The sequence below is a fragment of the Mandrillus leucophaeus genome, unplaced genomic scaffold (genome assembly GCF_000951045.1).
Source record: "Mandrillus leucophaeus isolate KB7577 unplaced genomic scaffold, Mleu.le_1.0 Scaffold132, whole genome shotgun sequence".
NCBI classification, from domain to species: domain Eukaryota; kingdom Metazoa; phylum Chordata; class Mammalia; order Primates; family Cercopithecidae; genus Mandrillus; species Mandrillus leucophaeus.
In genome coordinates, this window is record NW_012101277.1 from 1,775,621 (window position 1) to 1,794,501 (window position 18,881).

General features: G+C 38.6%; 1 protein-coding gene across 2 annotated transcripts; it reads left to right on the forward strand.

Moving 5' to 3' along the window:
* Positions 1-12,002: 12,002 nt before the first annotated feature.
* Positions 12,003-18,488, forward strand: AVPR1A (arginine vasopressin receptor 1A). 2 transcript variants are annotated; one of them, XM_011972917.1, is made up of 3 exons: positions 12,003-13,806; positions 16,044-16,268; positions 18,335-18,488. In XM_011972917.1, exons 1-3 carry the CDS (start codon positions 12,828-12,830, stop codon positions 18,355-18,357), a joined length of 1,227 nt encoding a protein of 408 aa, XP_011828307.1. In that variant the 5' UTR covers positions 12,003-12,827; the 3' UTR covers positions 18,358-18,488. The 2 variants fall into 2 exon arrangements, with proteins under 2 accessions (XP_011828307.1, XP_011828306.1); XM_011972916.1 differs by lacking the exon at positions 18,335-18,488 and having other exon boundaries at positions 16,044-16,790.
* Positions 18,489-18,881: the final 393 nt, after the last annotated feature.

An 18,881-nucleotide genomic window follows, 5' to 3' on the forward strand; every position in this document is an offset into this window, starting at 1 on the left:
AAGATAAAGTCATGACTCTCTTGCAAATGTAAAATGAACACATGCTACAGTTTTATCCCGCTTATTAATTAAGGATGGAACCAAGATGTTAAGAGCTGTTCAGGGGAGAATTTGAAGAAGAGTAATACATAGGCAGTCAAGAATTCTGAAATGATTTTGCTAAAAGATGTAAGATTGATGATTATTTTTCTATTGGTTCATAAAACATAATGCTTGGAGTTATCTTTTCTACTGGGCAGAAATCAATTACATTTCTATTGGAAAAAATTCATTTATGTTGTTATGGACAGCAATCACTTGCATTACTTTCAGTTTCCTGCAAGTGACCTTTTCAGAGTTGTAAAATAGACTACTCAGTAAAAAGTCAAACAGTTACACATCATGACAATGACAATGCACTTACTCTCCAGAAACAACACCCAGGAATCTCTTTTACCTAATTACAAGTCTTGGACATTTTTTTCTGACGGTTTTTGCCACTCCTCAGCTGGAGCCAGCAGGAACTCCGGGCAGATGGCCTTCTACTGAAACCACAAAAGTACATAAGACTCCACAGATGTTAGATGACCCCAAGTAGAAGTAGGGAAAAGAAGTGGAGCATGAGTAGGGGTGGAGAGGCATTGGGTTAAGAAACTACATTTTGCACTAGAATTGACTGTGTCACTTGGGATTTGTCAGATTAAGTTTCTCACCTTCAGCAGATACATGATATTTTCGAGCTGCATAACATCCAGTTATATTAGCATAAAGACTATCACATACCTCTGCTTTTGTGTTTCCATGTGGTGACGGTTCCCTTGGCTTTTCCCCACACTTTAGATTCACATCCTTTCTGAAGAGAGGAGGATGATGAACTGGTGAGCTCACCCCTTCTGGGATCTGGCTGTTTTGCATATACCTTCTGTAGGGGAGGAAAAATATCCTATCTTAGGTTCATGACTAAGGCTCCTATAACAAAGGATGGATTAACAAGAGAAAAGCATACAAATGTATTTAACCTAAGGTTTATGGGAGCCTCTATAAGGAAATAAAGATCTAGGGAAATGTTAAAACCTGAGTGTTTTTTAAAGTAGGTTTGACGAAGAGTGAATAGTCTGGAGAAATGTGATAGAGCAAAATGGTGTGATCTCATGGTGATAAACTGAGGGAGATCTAACAAGGCCTGCTATTTGCTGGCTCCCTGTGTCTTCAGAGATAATGGGGCTGCTTTCCTCTGGACATAGGAAGGTCATCTCTGACATGAGGGTCTCATGACCTGCTTCAGGCAAAGGGCAGAAAATCCTTCTGGTACATGCTGTCTCTCAAACTTCTTTAGCTTAAAATATTCAATATGCCACATTTTGGGGGTATTTTGAGGGTGGTGTGCCCTGAAGCTCATCATTCCCCTCAGACAGGGTAGTGTCATTCTGGACTGCTCTGTGCCATGCAGAAAGCTGTCTGCCCACGAGACAGAGAATGGTGGCTGGATGAGTAGGTCTCATTCAAGAGTAAAGTATAAGAGAGTCCCCACTGGGGCTGTACCTCTGTGCCACATCTTCTAATCTAAGACTTATCAATTATTAAACTAATACTGCGTTTTCCATAGATCTGACTCTTGTGCTTATTTCTGAATTGTTTCTGAAGACATGGAAGACAGAGAAGTATTATTTTTTGGCCTCCTCAAACATCGACAATTACATTTTTATAGTCAATTTGGGACTGAGAAACTCAAAGGAAAATATTTTGATACAAGAATTCCAGTATTTAGTTGATAACTGAAAGAAGACTCACAGAAAATAAAAAAACAAAATTATCTATTATCCTAAATGTCAAAGCCCCCAGAATATTTTTTTATTTTTTGTTTTCTCTGAAACTTGATAATTACAATCACTATCTTTTTAGAAAGTCCCTCGTCCTTCAGTTTCTTTGGCATGAAAAAGAAATCATACAATTTTTTTTAATAGAACTTAGTCAGGAAAACAAAGATGACTAAGAGATAGACCCCATCTTCATATTTTCATCTTCTACAACATGACTTAGAAAACAAATATATAATAAAAATTGTATAATAAAGAGTTTTTGTGTAATTGTATAATTATATAATAATAAATTGTATAATTGTATAATAAATTGTATAAATACAATTATACTATTTGTATAATAAAAATTGAATAAAATATACAATTTTCTATAATAAATTGTATGATTGTATAGTAAATTATATAATAAAAAGTTTATTGTATAATAAAAAGAGTAATAAAAGGCTAACTTTGTTACTGCTTTTTAAAGTTTTCTATAAATTATCTTTCTTCTAATGACTTAGTTTTGATATTTTACTATCAAAACCTTTTCCAGAAAAAAAAAAATGCACATAATATAAAACTTGGCTTAAAATAATTATGTGTCAACTAAAAATTTAGAATAAAGAAATGAAACACTTACCACAGGAAAAAAAATGGCAGAAGCATCATGAGAGAAAATTCATTGCAATACCAGATGAAAATGGTATTCTGCCACTTACATTGCAACATACATTGTTCTGAGACTCACATCAAATAATGTATTTTAAATGTTTTATGATACAAGGTAAAAAGTGGTAAGAGGTTACAAAAAATTGGTATATTTTCAAATGATATTACAATTAATTAATTTTAAGCTACTACTGATAAGTATAGCACTTCAAGCTAACTCACAAAATCATAATTAATAAAAACATTTTTTACATGTATGTGATTAAAACATAATTATTCTCATATATATGTATTGGTTCAATTACCAAATCTGAAAGGTAAATTATAGCTTAGGCCATTTTGGTGTTAAATATATCCCGTTTGTTCTTTTACTTGTTCGTAAACAATTATATTTCAAAAGATTTGTTATTTTTAACTCTCTAATTGTAGTTTTAGTCAGATTCCTTTCAATAATTAAGATGCCTCTGTTACCTGACATTCTCTTTTTTTCTAAGCCACATCATTGATCTTGCAAATTACATTTTAACTAATATATTTGTTTGATTAAAACAAAGTAATACAACAAAACATTTAAAAAGCCAAAGACTCCTAGTTTAATTTTCTATGGGATTACTGTGCCCTAGAGTATACTCTGTTGCCAAAACTAATTGCTAAACCCAGGATATCCTCCAGTGAGTCCCTATTCTGGAATTTCATAAAGGCAATATGAGGCTTACAATAAGATTTCAATTTCATAAGGTTTTGTCAGGGTAGAGTCGCCACACTAAACTGGCTAATACTGTTTTTCCCACTGAAAATCTCAGTCAACTCAGGAGGCAAGGTGAAGCTGGAATGGGTCCACATGAAGCAGATAAAACAGGTTTTAATTTGTCAACATTGTTAAGAGATGAAAAGGGAAGCTCTTTTAAACCCAGGAAACAGAATCTCAAGAGATCCTCAGATGGTCAAGAGTTACCATTGAAATTCAAAAGCCTCTTGCTCCCTTAGCCCTGTCCAATTATGAGGACAAATGAACTCTATAACAGCCATGGCAAGAATTATGGCAGTAGAAAAAAATGTTTTCTATCTAGACCAAGCTAGACAGCAAATGCGGAAAGAGTGACTCTATCAGAAACAAGTTAGTAGAGGGGAAGAGCACAGTCTTGGGAGAAAGAAAACCCAAATATGCCATCTGAGCAGAGTACACTACTGGCTGTGTGTTCTTGGGCAATTTATTTACCCTCTCGGAGGTCCACATCCTCATATGTAAAATAGTGGTTAGCCCATCTCATTAGATTCGTGAGGAGTAAATAAGATAATGTATGCAAAACCTGGATTACAGCTTCTGCTACTTATGGTCAATATATACCACGTATTATTTTTTCTGTATAATTTATAACAGCTCATAGAGAAGAAGTAAAAGTAAAATTTCTCATTTGAGCACTTCCTTTATCACAATTCAGCACTCTCAGATTCTGTTTGTAAGTTATAAGACATTTATGAAAATGTTTAACTCATTATTGATCAAGTAAATAATGAGACAAAAACGATGAAATATTTCTGATGAAATACATTAAAACAATCAGATACGTTATCAAATTTAGAAAGATTTTCTTTTCAATGGGGCTGTTCCATGTTCACAAAGCTGTGGAAAATGCGCAATCTCATTTATTGCTGATTAGGCATTAATTTGGATATATAGGCTGGGCACAATGGCTCAAACTTATCATCCCAGCACTTTGGGAGGCCCAGGAGGATGGATTGCTTGAGGCCAGGAGTTCAAGATCAACCTGGCAACATAGCAAGATGCTTTCTCTAAAAAAAATTTTTTTAAATACCAGCCATGCGTTATATCACACACCTGTAGTCTCAGCTACTCGGGAGGCTGAGGTGGGAGGATCACTTGAGTCTAGGAGTTCAAGGTTGCAGTGAGCGATGATTGTGGCAGTGCATTCCAGCCTGAGCAACAGAGTAAGCTTCTGACTCTAGTTTTTAAAATGTGTGTGTGTGTGTATAAGTGATTTGAAAACCAGATCAAAATTTTACATAATCTTTGACCTAGTAATTCCACTTCCAGAAATTTAACCTTAGGAAATAAATATGAATATGAATAAAGAGGTATCTATAGGCAGTATGTGTACAAAAACAAGGGGAAAAGCTGGGAGGCCAACATTTTTCCAAAAATAAAGGGTGGGGAGAAAATAGAAAATAAAGTAGGCGCATTAATAGGAGAAAGAACTATGAATCCATGAAATTAATGATGTAAAAGAATATTTAAAGACATGGAGAGATGTTTACATAATGCTACTAAGTTGAAAAATAAAAAATATGGTCTAATTTTAGTTTTATAAAAGATACACACACATACACACACTGAAAAAGGATTATAAACCTAAGCATATCATAAACATGATCACCTGTGGATACTAGGACTAGAATGAAATATTTTATTTATTTATTTATTTATTTAGAGATGGAGTCTTGCTCTGTCGCCCTGGCTAGAGTGCAGTGGCACAGTCTCGGTTCACTGCAACCTCCACCTCCTGGGTTCAAGCAATTCTCGCACCTCAGCCTCCTGAGTAGCTGGGATTACAGGTGCCCACCACCACACCCAGCTAATTTTTGTATTTTTCGTAGAGGTGGGGTTTCACCATGTTGGCCAGGCTGGTCCTGAACTCCTAATCCGAGGTGATCTGCCCACCTTGGCCTCCCAAAGTGCTGGGATAACAGGTGTGAGCCACTGTGCGTGGCCTTAGAATGAAATATTTTTAAATTAAAATAATATTGTTCTAAGTAGTAAAATAGTTATTTTTATCATAAATGAACGCATATAGATTCATTTTTTTTCCTTGCCTTATTCATAACCATAGTAAAAGTAATGTTGAAATGTATTACAGAGTTTTCTGCCAAATTTTCTATGGCTGAGTACGGGAAGTTACCATTCCGTTATGATAAAATAAATCCATACAGAATTTAGTTGTGTAAAGCATTTTTCTAAAATGCTTGCCTGGCGGTGACAGATCATCATTGAAGGAATAGTTAAATTGTTGAGCAGATGGGCTAGCTATTCAAATACAAGGTTAAACAGAGATTCTGGAAAGTGTAGAAGCCTTTGAACATCAGTTACATATTAATTCTTCCCTTTTAATAGTGTCTTCAATGTAGACATGAATAAGGAGCACCAGCCATCCACCTGATTGCAAGTACTTAGGAAACTGCAATGATGACGTCTTTCTTGTTGTTTCCTCCTGTTGACTTACCAGGTAATCAAAGAACATTTCCAGGTAAAAGACTGTTCAGGAACACTGAGGAAAAGTCCTAAATATTTCAAGCCTATTCCATTTCATGTCCATACTTTAAATATATTCAGAGAAATTAAATCTTAGAAACTTTCTCATGTACATTGAGGTTGCAATTCAATGGACTGAACCTCTTCTCAGGTAACACATCTGCTTTTTCTAAGTATAAGTTAGTTATAAATATATCATCATCACCATAGAATCCTAATAGAAAATAAAATGCAACATAGTCCATATTACTGGAGATAGGTAAAAAGGCTTTTGAAAAACTTTGAAGCACCTTGCAAGTGTGTAAGGTGACAGACAATGGGACATAGGAGTGGAGTAAAGAAGAGAAATAGAATATGTTGCTTCAAACTTGGCAGTTTGTGGTTTTACTCTTATATTTTGCATTTTCCTGATAAAGGTTATGTTAACAAATGCATAATCTGATTATGTCATAGTGTTTTTAATGCAAGTTTACACATCATTAAAATATGCCTAGCCAGGCACAGTGGCTCATACCTGTAATCCCAGTACTTTGAGAGGCCAAGGTGAACGGATCACTTTAGCCCAGGGGTTTGACACCAGCCTGGGCAACATGGTGAAACCCTGTCTCTACAAAAAATACAAAAATTAGCCAGGCAGTGTCATGTGCCTGTAGTCCAAGCTACTTGGGAGGCTGAGATGGGAGGAACACCTGAGCCTGGAGAGGTTGAGACTGCAGTGCTGTGCTCACGCCACTGCACTCCAGCATGGGTAACAGAGTGAGACCTTGTGTCAAAAATAAATTGGTTACTGAAATTAGCTTAAATATGCCTAAAAACAAAACAAAAAGAATATATTAAAAAAAAAACTAACCCCTGTCAAACCTGAAGAAAAATAGAGGCAAATAAGTATTAAAAAAATCTAATAAATAGTATTCACGGCAGATAAACAAAAAATGATAGTATCACAACTACTGTCCAGCACCCTTCAAACAATGCAAACCTTTTCACTTGTGAAAAACAAATTAATGAATACACAGAGGTAGCCTCAATGTTGCCAGCACGCTGAAAGAATGAGTCTTGATGATCATCAAATTTAGACAGGATAGCAAAACTGCTGACCATGAAGACACAGAACACCCAAATGAGTATGAATGCGTTAGGAGCAAAAGTCTTAAACTCAACCATTTAAATGATTTTAAATTTTAAAAAGCCATTTAAACTAAGTCAACCATGTAATTTTAAAAGCAAACCGATTTTCTGAACATATAAATAATACTGATTTTAGAAATGGTTTTCTCTGGAGTGATTTTTCTACGAATACTGTAATGGCTGACTTAGGAATGAATTTGTTTTAATAAGTGATGAGATTCTAATATTTCATCAACAAACATCAGAATACTTAAGATTTTGTTGAACATGGTAGCCTCTTTTTAATGTCCTAGCTCTGCACTCATACATGTAAGCCCGTCTTAGCAGATAAGAAAATAAAACTCCATGTCAGACAAAATGCTGTTCTCACTTTTTAATTTTACCCTATAGAGTAAATAGTATAATGAAGACCTGATGTTTTTTCATGCTTGACTTGCAGCACTTTTTAGAATCCAGTACACTCTCACTTTCTCTCTCTCTCTCTCTCTCTCTCTGTGTGTGTGTGTGTGTGTGTGTGTGTGTGTGTGTAGTTAAAGAATCTCATTCCCTGGATAACTTTTAAAGCCACATATACACTTACCTGACCAGATTCCCAAGACAGAAGAAAGATGAGAACCATTTAAGTCCCTTCCAAATATAAACACTGACCCTCCTTTTTTCAGGGGAATACTGTAGAGATTTAAGTGCTGCTCAAAGGCAGCTACTCAAGAACTCTTCCCTAATTTATCCAGTCACTAAACACTTTCTGAATTTTATATTCATTCAGTACTCGAAAGTAAGTTTCTATTACAACATTTGTTAACTCATTCCACAAAGATGTGTTAAGTGCTTTCCGTGTGTGGGAGGCATCAGAGTACGGAGGGGAGAGCCCAGGCCTTTTCTTCAAATGGACCTATGTGTGAATCCTGGCTCAGCCTTGTGATTAAGTTGCTTAACCTCTGTAATCCTTGTTTTATTCATCTGTAAATGGGATAATAACTGTGTCCTTATACACAGTTAAAAGTAAATATTATTTTAAAGATTATATTAAATAATGAATATAAAGCACTTTGCTCATGAAATAAGAACTTAGTCAATGTGTAACCCAGGGCTCCTGGATTTTTGGGTATGCACTGTAAAAAGTACCCATTGGTAACAACAACTCGAGTTCATGTTGTCTCAGAAAGTTCCAGGAAGAAGTTCAGCCCCAGCAAAACAAAAAACTGGTCATATCCAGAGATGCCTGATTGGAGATGAACTTTGGCAAACTCTCCTCATTATCATACTAAAAACCCCACCCGAGGAGGAGCTTATTTGTCATTTTCTGAACATGCCAGTATTTGGAAGCATGATCTGCATCTGTGCTGCCTTTAATCCACCTCTACATACAATGACTCAGCTAACCAGCCCAATAAAAGCCCTGTTTTCACCATTGTTAGGGGAGGTCACTGCTTTGGGAACTATCCCTGGCATCCTCCTTACTTATTGCATAAAATCTCCTTGTTAAATCCTTCTTAGTGCTATGGTCATTGGACTATCATGCACTACGCCATTGACTTTACCTATTGCATAGGTAACAAATGTTGGTAAATGTTCATATTATCTATTATTATTGTCACTAGTGTCATTGTTATTACTGCTCCTACTGTGATTGCGCTGTACTTGGTTTACCAAAGAGAAAACCAAAAATATGTAATAACCAGTGAAGATCTCCTAGTCTTTGTGAACCCAAAAGTATCTGAGACAGGTCTCAATCAATTTAGAAAGTTTATTTTTGCTAAGGCTAAGGACACTGCCATGACACAACCTAATGAAGTCTTGATGACTTGTCTCCAAGGTGGTCGGGGTACAGCTTTGTTTTATACATTTTAGGGAGATATAAGACATCAATTAATATAGGTAAGATGTACATTAGTTCAATCTGGAAATGTGGGACAACTCAAATTGGGACTTTCAGGTCATAGGTAGATAAGAGACAAACAATTGCATTCTTTTGAGTCTTTGATTAGTCTTTCACTGAAAAGATAATTTACATGTGAAGAGGGTAGGAATAGTCACTTATGCCTTCGTCTGGCTCAGTGAATCTGCATTTTTGCTTAAACAATAGGGCAGAGGAAGCAATCAAATATGCAATGAAACACAAAAAGTGGCTCAGCAGTCAAAGATAGGTTTATTTTGGAGAATAAACCTGAAAGGGGCTTCTGGCAAATTTCAGTCAGGAGCATTGTCTCTTACAGACTAAGAGTCATTTATTGGTTTTAGGGTAAGAGAACTTATCACCGGTGTGGAATGTTTCTGTATAAAGGAGAAGTCAGTTGCAGGGTTGGAATGTATCTGGTTGGAGGGGAGATTATCTTGGGGCTGACATGTCTCTGGTCAGGGAGGGGTTTGGAATGTTTCTGGTCAGAGATGTCATTTGTGGCTTATGGTCATTCTGGCCTTAGCCATTAGGCTGATGCCCTTTGGATTTAGGTGGTTTTTGAACAAAGTGAACTTTAAAATGGCAGTGCTTGTCCAAGATGGTGATGCTCCTGCCCTTTCACCTTGTCCTGTGACATGTTCATCACCATTCCATGGGGAAAGTAAAAGAATGGGGGGTTTCCATGGTAAAATAACCTTGGAAAACATTGATGAACAAGGTTAAGTAAGTTTCTTTTCTGAAGTTTCTCAGGTCCTTTTTATGTACAAATCACCAGGAGAGGGTGGGATGCATACACAGTACTTCTCCAACATATTTAACCATGAAACTCTTCTCATTGCACATATGTAAATTGCACATATGTAAATCCAATTAAATATGTTGCTTTAATTGGAAGGGAAAATGTTAATATGCAGGTAATATGGAGGATTTACATGTATGAAAAAAAAATGTTTTGAACATTGATAAAATGCCAGAAATTTAAACAACCATTTATATAATCCTTGCAGCAACTGCATTGTGTTTAGTCACCAAGATTTTACAGATGAAGAATTTGAAACTTGAAGATGAAAACACAGTCTTACAGCTAGTAAGTGAAGGAGATAGCTGCTTCCATGAATTGAAGTACTTCTCAAATATCTCGAATTACAAAATGAGAGAAAAGAAGATTGGTAAATGAAAGAGAATGATTATTCCAGGATATGTAAGAACAACTTCCTTATTTTTTTCATTATTTCACCCCTAAAATCTGTTAACTGAAATCTACAAAGAGAGGGAAAAGGTAAATCTTAATAATACAATAAGTACAGAGAAAATATAAATTGCTCTAAGAAAAAGCACAAGGTGCCACATAAAATATTGTTTGTGGTGCTTTCTTTCTCATATTTTAAAACCACAGTTATTTTACTCTCTATGGGGTAATTTTAATAGCAGGTCCAGTGAGGCACATGAGTAGTGAGTCTATATTGTAATAGTCCTGCTTTCCTTTGTATATAGAACCAGTTAAATTAAGTAAAAAACAGGTTTAAAACTATATGGCTTTAAAAAAAGGGACTGGTTCTACCATCTGCAGTGAACATTTTTTTCCTGCTTTCTAGGCCCCATGACATCCAGCACAACCAGTGACAGACAGATGGATGGATGATAGATAGATAGATAGATAGGTTAGAGATGAATAGATGATTGATAGTTGATAGAATGCTCAGATGCATACATACACACATACATCTATGTATCAGGCATATATACATTTAATATATATGGATCATTGGTATGGTTGTCACTGAACAATAATATCTTCCAACTGTATCCACCAACATAACCTGAGAAGTTATTTTTATAAATTGGATAATTGGATACAGTTTTATGATTGGATCACATTATCTGACACAGATGATTTCCTGAGAGGCCACCACCCTATCTCCTGGAATAAGAACCTCCACAGAGATTTTGGTGAGCCTGTATTACAGATTTCCTCTCCTGAAAAAAAAAACTAAAAGTGTGTAGGGCCAAGAACCACAAAATCACTAGGTTGTGGCCAACAGACCACTTTTGCAATACCCAGACACTAGGTTCCATCAACATTCTTTCTCATCAGGAGCACTAATAGTGTAATTTGTGACTTAAAAGAAGGTCAATTTTCTGTGTCAGTGACTATTACCTAATTGCTTGAAGGATTTTTTCCACACAGGTGGTCTGGAATCCTTTTACCTATTACCTTCCATCCCTGAACCATTTCAATCTTCTGCCTTCTGGATATCTTGGAGAAAATGAACCAATACAACACAGATTTCAGTTTTTAGAGCATTTCCCCCATACAAAACATTGTCTTACTTGATCTTCCCGATGACCTCATCAACAGGAAAGGCAGGTCCTTTCATTTCCATTTATAAGACGCACAGACCCAGGATTATCTAGCCACAGGAAGCAGGACTCCAGATTTCCAGTCCAGCATCTTAACGTGACAACCTTGGTAACTGCATGAATGAACGGGATAGTAAAGTGGAATTATTACTGAGAACTGGAATGAATAAAATCTTTTGCATTTTTTGCCTGCGTTTCACAGAGGGCGATATTTTTCTGAGAAAATCAAATTTATACCACGGCCACAATACAGAAACGTTCTGACCAACAAAGTCCCGCTCCTACATCTACACAGTAGGTAGAAAGGGCTTCCTTTCTTCCTGTCTTGTAAAATTGCCTGAAAACAGCTCCCCCTTGCTGTCCTTCGAGGCATACATTCACCAACGTTAAAACAGAGCTGAGGGAGGTAGCTTTTCTGCCTCCCCCCTGGCCCTGCAGAGGGGCTCCAGCTGTTCAGAGTAAGGGATTAATAGGTAGATGGTGGTTTCTCCTCCTTCCCAGGGTCTCTTTCCTCTCTTGAGATTTCCTCTTTCTCACTTCTGAGCGCAGGAGCGGAGCGGGTTTTCTGTCCCTTGCCCTGGACAGCACTGCCTCGGTGGCCGCTGTCCGGCAGCTGGTCTTTGTCCACCCAAAAAGATGTCCCCACGACTCAGTAGTAACCAGACGGTGCCCGCGGACTACTGCGGCCAAATTTCCGCCATCCCCGCTGTGGGAATCAGGCTTTTCCCGCAGAAACCCCCAGGAATCTAGAGAAAACTCCCTAAGTCCCTAGTCTCCACAGAGAAAACCAGGAGACACTCCCCCTAAACCCCGCGGTTGAATACAGGCACAGCAGCCACGGGGGCTGCAAAGTGACGAATGCGTTCTTCCCGTAGCAAATACAGGGTAATAAATACGAGTGGGGAGAAATGTTTGCCCCGGGAAAATTTGCCTCGGGAATAAAAGTTGCCAGACTAGCTGCACGTGTGAGCTCGGTGAGACGGAAGAAACCCGGACTGGAGGGGGTGAGGTGGAGAGCCAGCTTCAGGTGCAGGAGCTAGAGCGCCGGTACATGGACTGGAGGTTTCCAGGTACCACGCTTAGCGTGGCTGTTGAAGTCAAATGCATGGTTAAGGAGGCTAGCGAGGAAGGCTAGTGAGAGAAGCTTGTGGAAAAGGCTACGAGCCCACAAAAGGCATGACGCGTCCAGTTGTCCAAGTTTTGCGAAGGGAAGGGCGGGAAAGCGCCACGATCCCGCCTACTATGCGGAGGAATCTGCGAGTCTCCCAGCTCCACCCCCTCAACAGTGATGCAAAGAGGACAAACACCGACGTAGGGAGAAGAAAAAAATAAAAAAATTAAAAACTCCAGGGAGCGGGGAGTAGGCAACCAGCAGTCTTCCGTCAATAGGGCGAGAGGGAGCGCGTCCCGAGGAAACAAGCACCGCATAAATACTTGAGTTGGGAACCCAGTGCTTCCGGGAGCTCGAGCTCACCTTCCCGACTTCGCCGAAGCTGAAAAAAGGCAGAGCAGGGAGAGGGGCCGGCTCACCCTGCTGAGAGCTGCTCAGTGGGCAGGCCAGACGCTGCTCCGGGAGACGCCCACTGGAGGGATCGCAGAGCCAGGCAAGCGGCGAGCGCGCCAAGGACGGTGCGCTTCGGGCGAGGAGCCCAAGTCCTCCGAGGCGGGAGGGAGCAGCCCTCGAGGGCTGGGGCTCCGAAGAGGGCCAAGTAGGCGCTGCATGGACAGCATGCGTTTCTCCGCCGGTCCCGACGCGGGGCCCTCGGGCAACTCCAGCTTATGGTGGCCTCTGGCCACCAGCGCTGGCAACACGAGCCAGGAGGCCGAAGCCCTCGGGGAAGGCAACGGTCCGCCGAGGGACGTGCGCAACGAGGAGCTGGCCAAGCTGGAGATCGCCGTGCTGGCGGTGACTTTCACGGTGGCCGTACTGGGCAATAGCAGCGTGCTGCTGGCTCTGCACCGGACGCCGCGCAAGACGTCCCGCATGCACCTCTTCATCCGACACCTCAGCCTGGCCGACCTGGCCGTGGCCTTCTTCCAGGTGCTGCCGCAAATGTGCTGGGACATCACCTACCGCTTCCGCGGCCCCGACTGGCTGTGCCGCGTGGTGAAGCACCTGCAGGTGTTCGGTATGTTCGCGTCCGCCTACATGCTGGTAGTCATGACAGCCGACCGCTACATCGCGGTGTGCCACCCGCTGAAGACTCTGCAACAGCCCGCGCGCCGCTCGCGCCTCATGATCGCGGCAGCCTGGGTGCTGAGCTTCGTGCTGAGCACGCCGCAGTACTTCGTCTTCTCCATGATCGAGGTGAACAATGTCACCAAGGCCCGCGACTGCTGGGCCACCTTCATCCAGCCCTGGGGTTCTCGTGCCTACGTGACCTGGATGACGGGCGGCATCTTCGTGGCACCTGTGGTCATCCTGGGTACCTGCTACGGCTTCATCTGCTACAACATCTGGCGCAACGTCCGCGGGAAGACGGCGTCGCGCCAGAGCAAGGGTGCAGAGCAAGCGGGTGCCGCCTTCCAAAAGGGGTTCCTGCTTGCACCCTGTGTCAGCAGCGTGAAGTCCATTTCCCGGGCCAAGATCCGCACGGTGAAGATGACTTTTGTGATCGTGACGGCTTACATCGTCTGCTGGGCGCCTTTCTTCATCATTCAGATGTGGTCTGTCTGGGATCCCAAGTCCGTCTGGACCGGTACGTGACGTGAAAATAGAGGAAATTTTAGGGATAGGAGTGTGTTGTGCGTGTGTGTGTGTGTGTGTGTGAGAGAGAGAGTCAGAGTGAGAGAGAGGGAGAGAATTTGGCAATTTTCTTCATAGTATCTTCTAGGGCAGTAGTTTTTAAACTTCTGTGTGTATGTAAAAGTCGCACCTTGGAGGAACGCTGTTAAGAAAAAAAAAAAAAAAAAAAAAAAAAAGCAAATTCCTGGATTCCCCATGCAGACGTTCTAATTAACAACGTCTGGAATGGGGCTCAGGACTCTGCATTTGTATTATACAATGATCCTAAGACAATTCCAGAAGCTGTGTCCCAGAGTCAGCCAGGCAACTACAAAGCCGAATAATGACTTTCTGCCAAATCACTAGCTACTGTATTAACACCATTTCAAGTCTGTTGGATTCAGGAAAATACGTTACTATCACAACTGCTTTTCGTTGGATTGTGGAAAGTATTACAATTAATTTTAAAAATGTGTAGAAATGCCTCGGGGCAAGGATAGAAGCAGACATATATTTCTAAAGAAAGCTGGAGCAAAATTATTTAGAAAGTAATTCCAATTTGGCATTTAGCTAATAATGTTCCTTTCTCGTTATAATCTGTTTATTTTTTTCTAACAATGATAACCTTAACACTTTTTTCTTGGTATTTCAAAACAGGATTATTGATAAACTAAATTCGTTAGACTGATTCATTAGTCTTTCACCACTAGTTTGACCACACAGCTCTACACCTCTCCACACAACTCTTACAGTAGTTTACTGGAAATGTTCTCTACACCTACTATTGTGTTTGATTTAAATTCCTTCTCAAACTAAAAAAACTAACTTCACAGTGACTTGCAAAAAAATTATATAATTTTGCATCTTGAAAATATTTTCTTCTAGTAAAGACAAAAACTCAAACTAAATAAATTCCAATGCTTGTTGGAACTCAAACCAAATAAATTCAATGGTACAGTTGTTACCAGAATGTTTCTGGTAACAGGAAATAGGTATCTGGGAGTAGCTGTCTCCTTTTGCTTTTTGAAATTGGAGTAGGGGAGGTATGTAATATGCTTTGGAAGTTATATTTGCAAATAAAACATTTCAGTATGGATTTAACTTAAATATTCTTACAGACTACAATACCAGCGATAATGAAAAATACAATATAAACACTTTGTTTTTTGTTTACTATTTCTTATCTTGCTTGATCTTAGAAGCCTCTTAATATTGTTAAATAAATTCAGTCTAATTATTGCTTTAGCAGGATTTACACACAAGTAATAAAAACTTCACTTGCGCATAGATATGTTGGTGATTTTCATTCTTCGTGAACACCGTCTTACGATGGCTCCTGCGCACCTTTGATGGCAGCATCTTAGCACTCAGTATGATTAAATAATAACCTGTAATTGTTTTCTGGCGTAACAAGAGTGAGAAGATCCAACTTTATATTTAATAATCAAGGAAAAGCCAGTGCTCATTGATTATTCTTATTTTTAGAAAAGGTATGTTATCAGCACAGTAGCTCCACTGTGAAAGGTAATAATATTTATGCAGTTTACCAGTGCTAATTATCATAAAATATTTTAGAATCCTGTTGGAATTTCCTAATTCTGCTGTTCTTCTTACATAATTTGTTTGAACCCCAGTCACAGACGGTTTTCTTTTAAAATCAAACCAAATTTCTAACCAAAGAAAAACAACTAAAGCTTATATCATTCAGGGACTTCTTCCGTACAGTTTTCATATTACAAGAATATTTAAAACTACTAAACTGGATCCCTAATGCAATATTTTTTCCTGAGTTATTAGGATAAATACAATTTGGTATACATGGTTATTATGGACCCTTAAAATTTCATTAAAATCGTAGCCATTCTGTAGCTGTTGTGTCATTAGCACATTCTAGTTGAAGTATCGAAGATAGAGATTTTTTCAATGAATTATTTAATAGTCTTAACCTCATAAAATTCCCACTCATTCTACTTAAATATTTTGATAGTGTTTTAAAATACTTGAATTAATTTTAAGGCATCTTGCTTACAAAAATATTTCATACTCAAGCAATTTTCAAACACTCCCCATTTCCCTGATTGATAAACAAAATAGTTCATTTTCTATGCTAATCCAGAAGGTTTTTCCTTTTTAATTAGTTAATAGAAAAATGAGTTCATCTAGGGCTCAGTTACTTACATTACATAATTTCCCTTTATACTTTTCATGCAGAATCGGAAAACCCTACCATCACCATCACGGCATTACTGGGTTCCTTGAATAGCTGCTGTAATCCCTGGATATACATGTTTTTTAGTGGCCATCTCCTTCAAGACTGTGTTCAAAGCTTCCCATGCTGCCAAAACATTAAGGAAAAATTCAACAAAGAAGATACTGACAGTATGAGCAGAAGACAGACTTTTTATTCTAACAATCGAAGCCCAACAAACAGTACGGGTATGTGGAAGGACTCACCTAAATCTTCCAAGTCCATCAAATTCCTTCCTGTTTCAACTTGAGCCTTGCGTTCATGCAACTTAACTCTTGTGATTGACTTTTTGGCCCATTAGCTGAATTGAGCTAGAAATCACAAGAACGAATGCACTTTACTGATATAACCATAAATCAATTCATTGGGTACAAGACTGTGTTTCTAGTTGCATTTTCACATTGCTGCCAAAAACTAGACATTATTTTGTATGGAATATTAATGAAAACATGCTGTACTAAAATATGCAGGTCTAATTCCCAGAAATATAACAGAAGTTATATTTTTAAAGGAAAAATCGTAACCACCCTAGCTTTATATTTTGTTGTTGGTTTCTTTTATTTTCATTTCTAACATAAGTAAGACTTGATTAGTTTAAAAGTCATATAATGTATGGCACTATTTCTGAACAAAGAGAGCTCATCATCAGCCTTAGTATGCAGAGAAAACTTCAGAGAAATTATGTTTTCATCCAATAAAATTAATTTGTGCATCAGAAAATGCAGCCTTAAACGGTGTCCTGGAGATGGGATGGCACCTCCTAGGGGTAGAAGTGCCTGGAGCATAATGAGCTCCTGCTCATTATGACCAGTTCAGAGTTCTATTAGAAGCTATCAATCATCTTGCATTTCAAAATGGTAACTTTACAACTGGCAGTGGCCTCCTTTCGGTTCCTCACATATTACTGGTAAAGAAAAGCATGATAACTGAGATGTTGAAGGTGAGAGGAAATGTTGATTAGCCAAAAATATCTTTTTTCCCCCACTGCGAGGTTGTTTTAAAGTCAGATTTGTATGAGGAAAGCCAAATTTTACTAAAAGAGTAGAAAAGGATTGCTCAAGGTACGAAATTTTATTAAAAGAGTAGAGAAGGACTTTCTCTTGGACATTGTAAACGTATTTTGATCTGTGTTACAAGGGTATCCTGTGCTATGCTGGATATTAACAAGATCATTATCTTCATGTTTGGGGAATTCAGATTCATAATATGAGTATCCTAAAGAGTGACTCAGGATATAAAGTGTCCCAACATATGTAATTAAAAATAGGTTTGTCTTTCCAATCTCTCACTCATCTAACAATTGCAAAGCAGAGATGAGACGGGGTTGGGACATGGGTGACAGATGGAAAGAGAACTGCTCTGTGCTCAGACTGGCTTTGTTCATTATTAAATCCACGACTTTAGGCAAGTTTCTTAAACACATATAAAGCCTCTGTTTCCTTAACTTACCATGGGGTTGATAACACTTACCTCACAGGGTTGTTGAGAGGACTAAATAAAATTAAGTATGTTAAAAGAGCTTCAGAAATAGTAAAGTACTATACACATGCTAGCAGTTGCTTTTATTATAGCCTTGGGATCTCCAAAATTGCACAGATGTTTTCTAGTTTATTTTTTATTAACTAGAATTGGTTCGTTTCGTGGCTGGGATGTAAAATCCTAAAATTTAAATATAGATCTGCTGATTCATTGGACAATATTTTCAGTGACCACTCAGCTTGACTTCTCCTGCCTGATTAAAGTTTTCCAATTTAAAGACAGAACTTGCTTTTCTTTGAATGCAGGTAGATCAAAACCACCCAGGAGCCTCAGTTTTTTCCAGTTTTAAACAGAGATCAATTACACTACTTTGCTGTTGTTATTACATTTTTCACTAATGGAACTCAGTGATTTTTTTCCTAGCTATTTTGTCTGGCTTCTTCTTCTTCTTAGAGATCATGCAATGATTTGAGGATACATCATAAATATTTGGCATCCTTAAGAGGAAGTAATAGTTATAGTTGCTTTTTTTTTTTTTTTGAAACAGAGTCTTGCTGTGTTGCCAGGCTGGAGTGCAGTGGCATGATCTCGGCTCACTGCAACCTCCGTCTCCCGGTTCAAGCAATTCTCCTGCCTCAGCCTCTCGAGTAGCTGGGCCTATATGAGGGTGCCACCATGCCCGGCTAATTTTTATATTTTTAGTAGAGATAGTGTTTCACCATGTTGGCCAGCATGGTTTTAATAGTATTATTGAGTTTCTTTTTTACCTTTGTAGACAAGAAAATGAGAACTGGATAGCACTGTGAGAACCTGGAAGCAATAATTTTACTCCTCTTCATTCTCCTGCCTTTCGAAATTCTCAGCCCTTAGGCTCCCGAATACAGATATGCCTAAAATCATGTTTCCAAATGCTTTATAGAGATTATAAACCTAGGGGCTCCCTAGGTTTTCAAATTCTTTCTAAAAATAATAACTATGTCTCTTAAAGGGTACTGTCCAATATAAGTCATAACTAAATTAATTAATTCATTATTTGAGTTAGAGTAGCATCGCGGTAAACTGGCACTCTAAGACTGTCAGTCCTTTTGACAACTCTTTGATAGTTCAAAAACTAAAGCCTTTTGCTTTGGAACTAAGATGAACCCATTTTTTTCTAAATCCATTTCCAAAGTAAGAACCTCAGAACCTATAGATCTCGCTTCAAAATGTTGATGTGTACCCCCGAGCAAAACAATTCAATATGAATGTTATTTCTGAGAACAACTCTCACAAAAAGTGCATATCACCCTACCCAGTTGTTTTTTCTCCTTTTAAATGTATTG

Excerpts from the sequence above, each read along its gene's own strand:
- AVPR1A (XM_011972916.1), top strand. The coding sequence starts at position 12,828 with ATGGACAGCATGCGTTTCTCCGCCGGTCCCGACGCGGGGCCCTCGGGC. Across the intron at positions 13,807-16,043 it reads TCCCAAGTCCGTCTGGACCG|AATCGGAAAACCCTACCATC; the intron begins GTACGTGACGTG and ends CTTTTCATGCAG.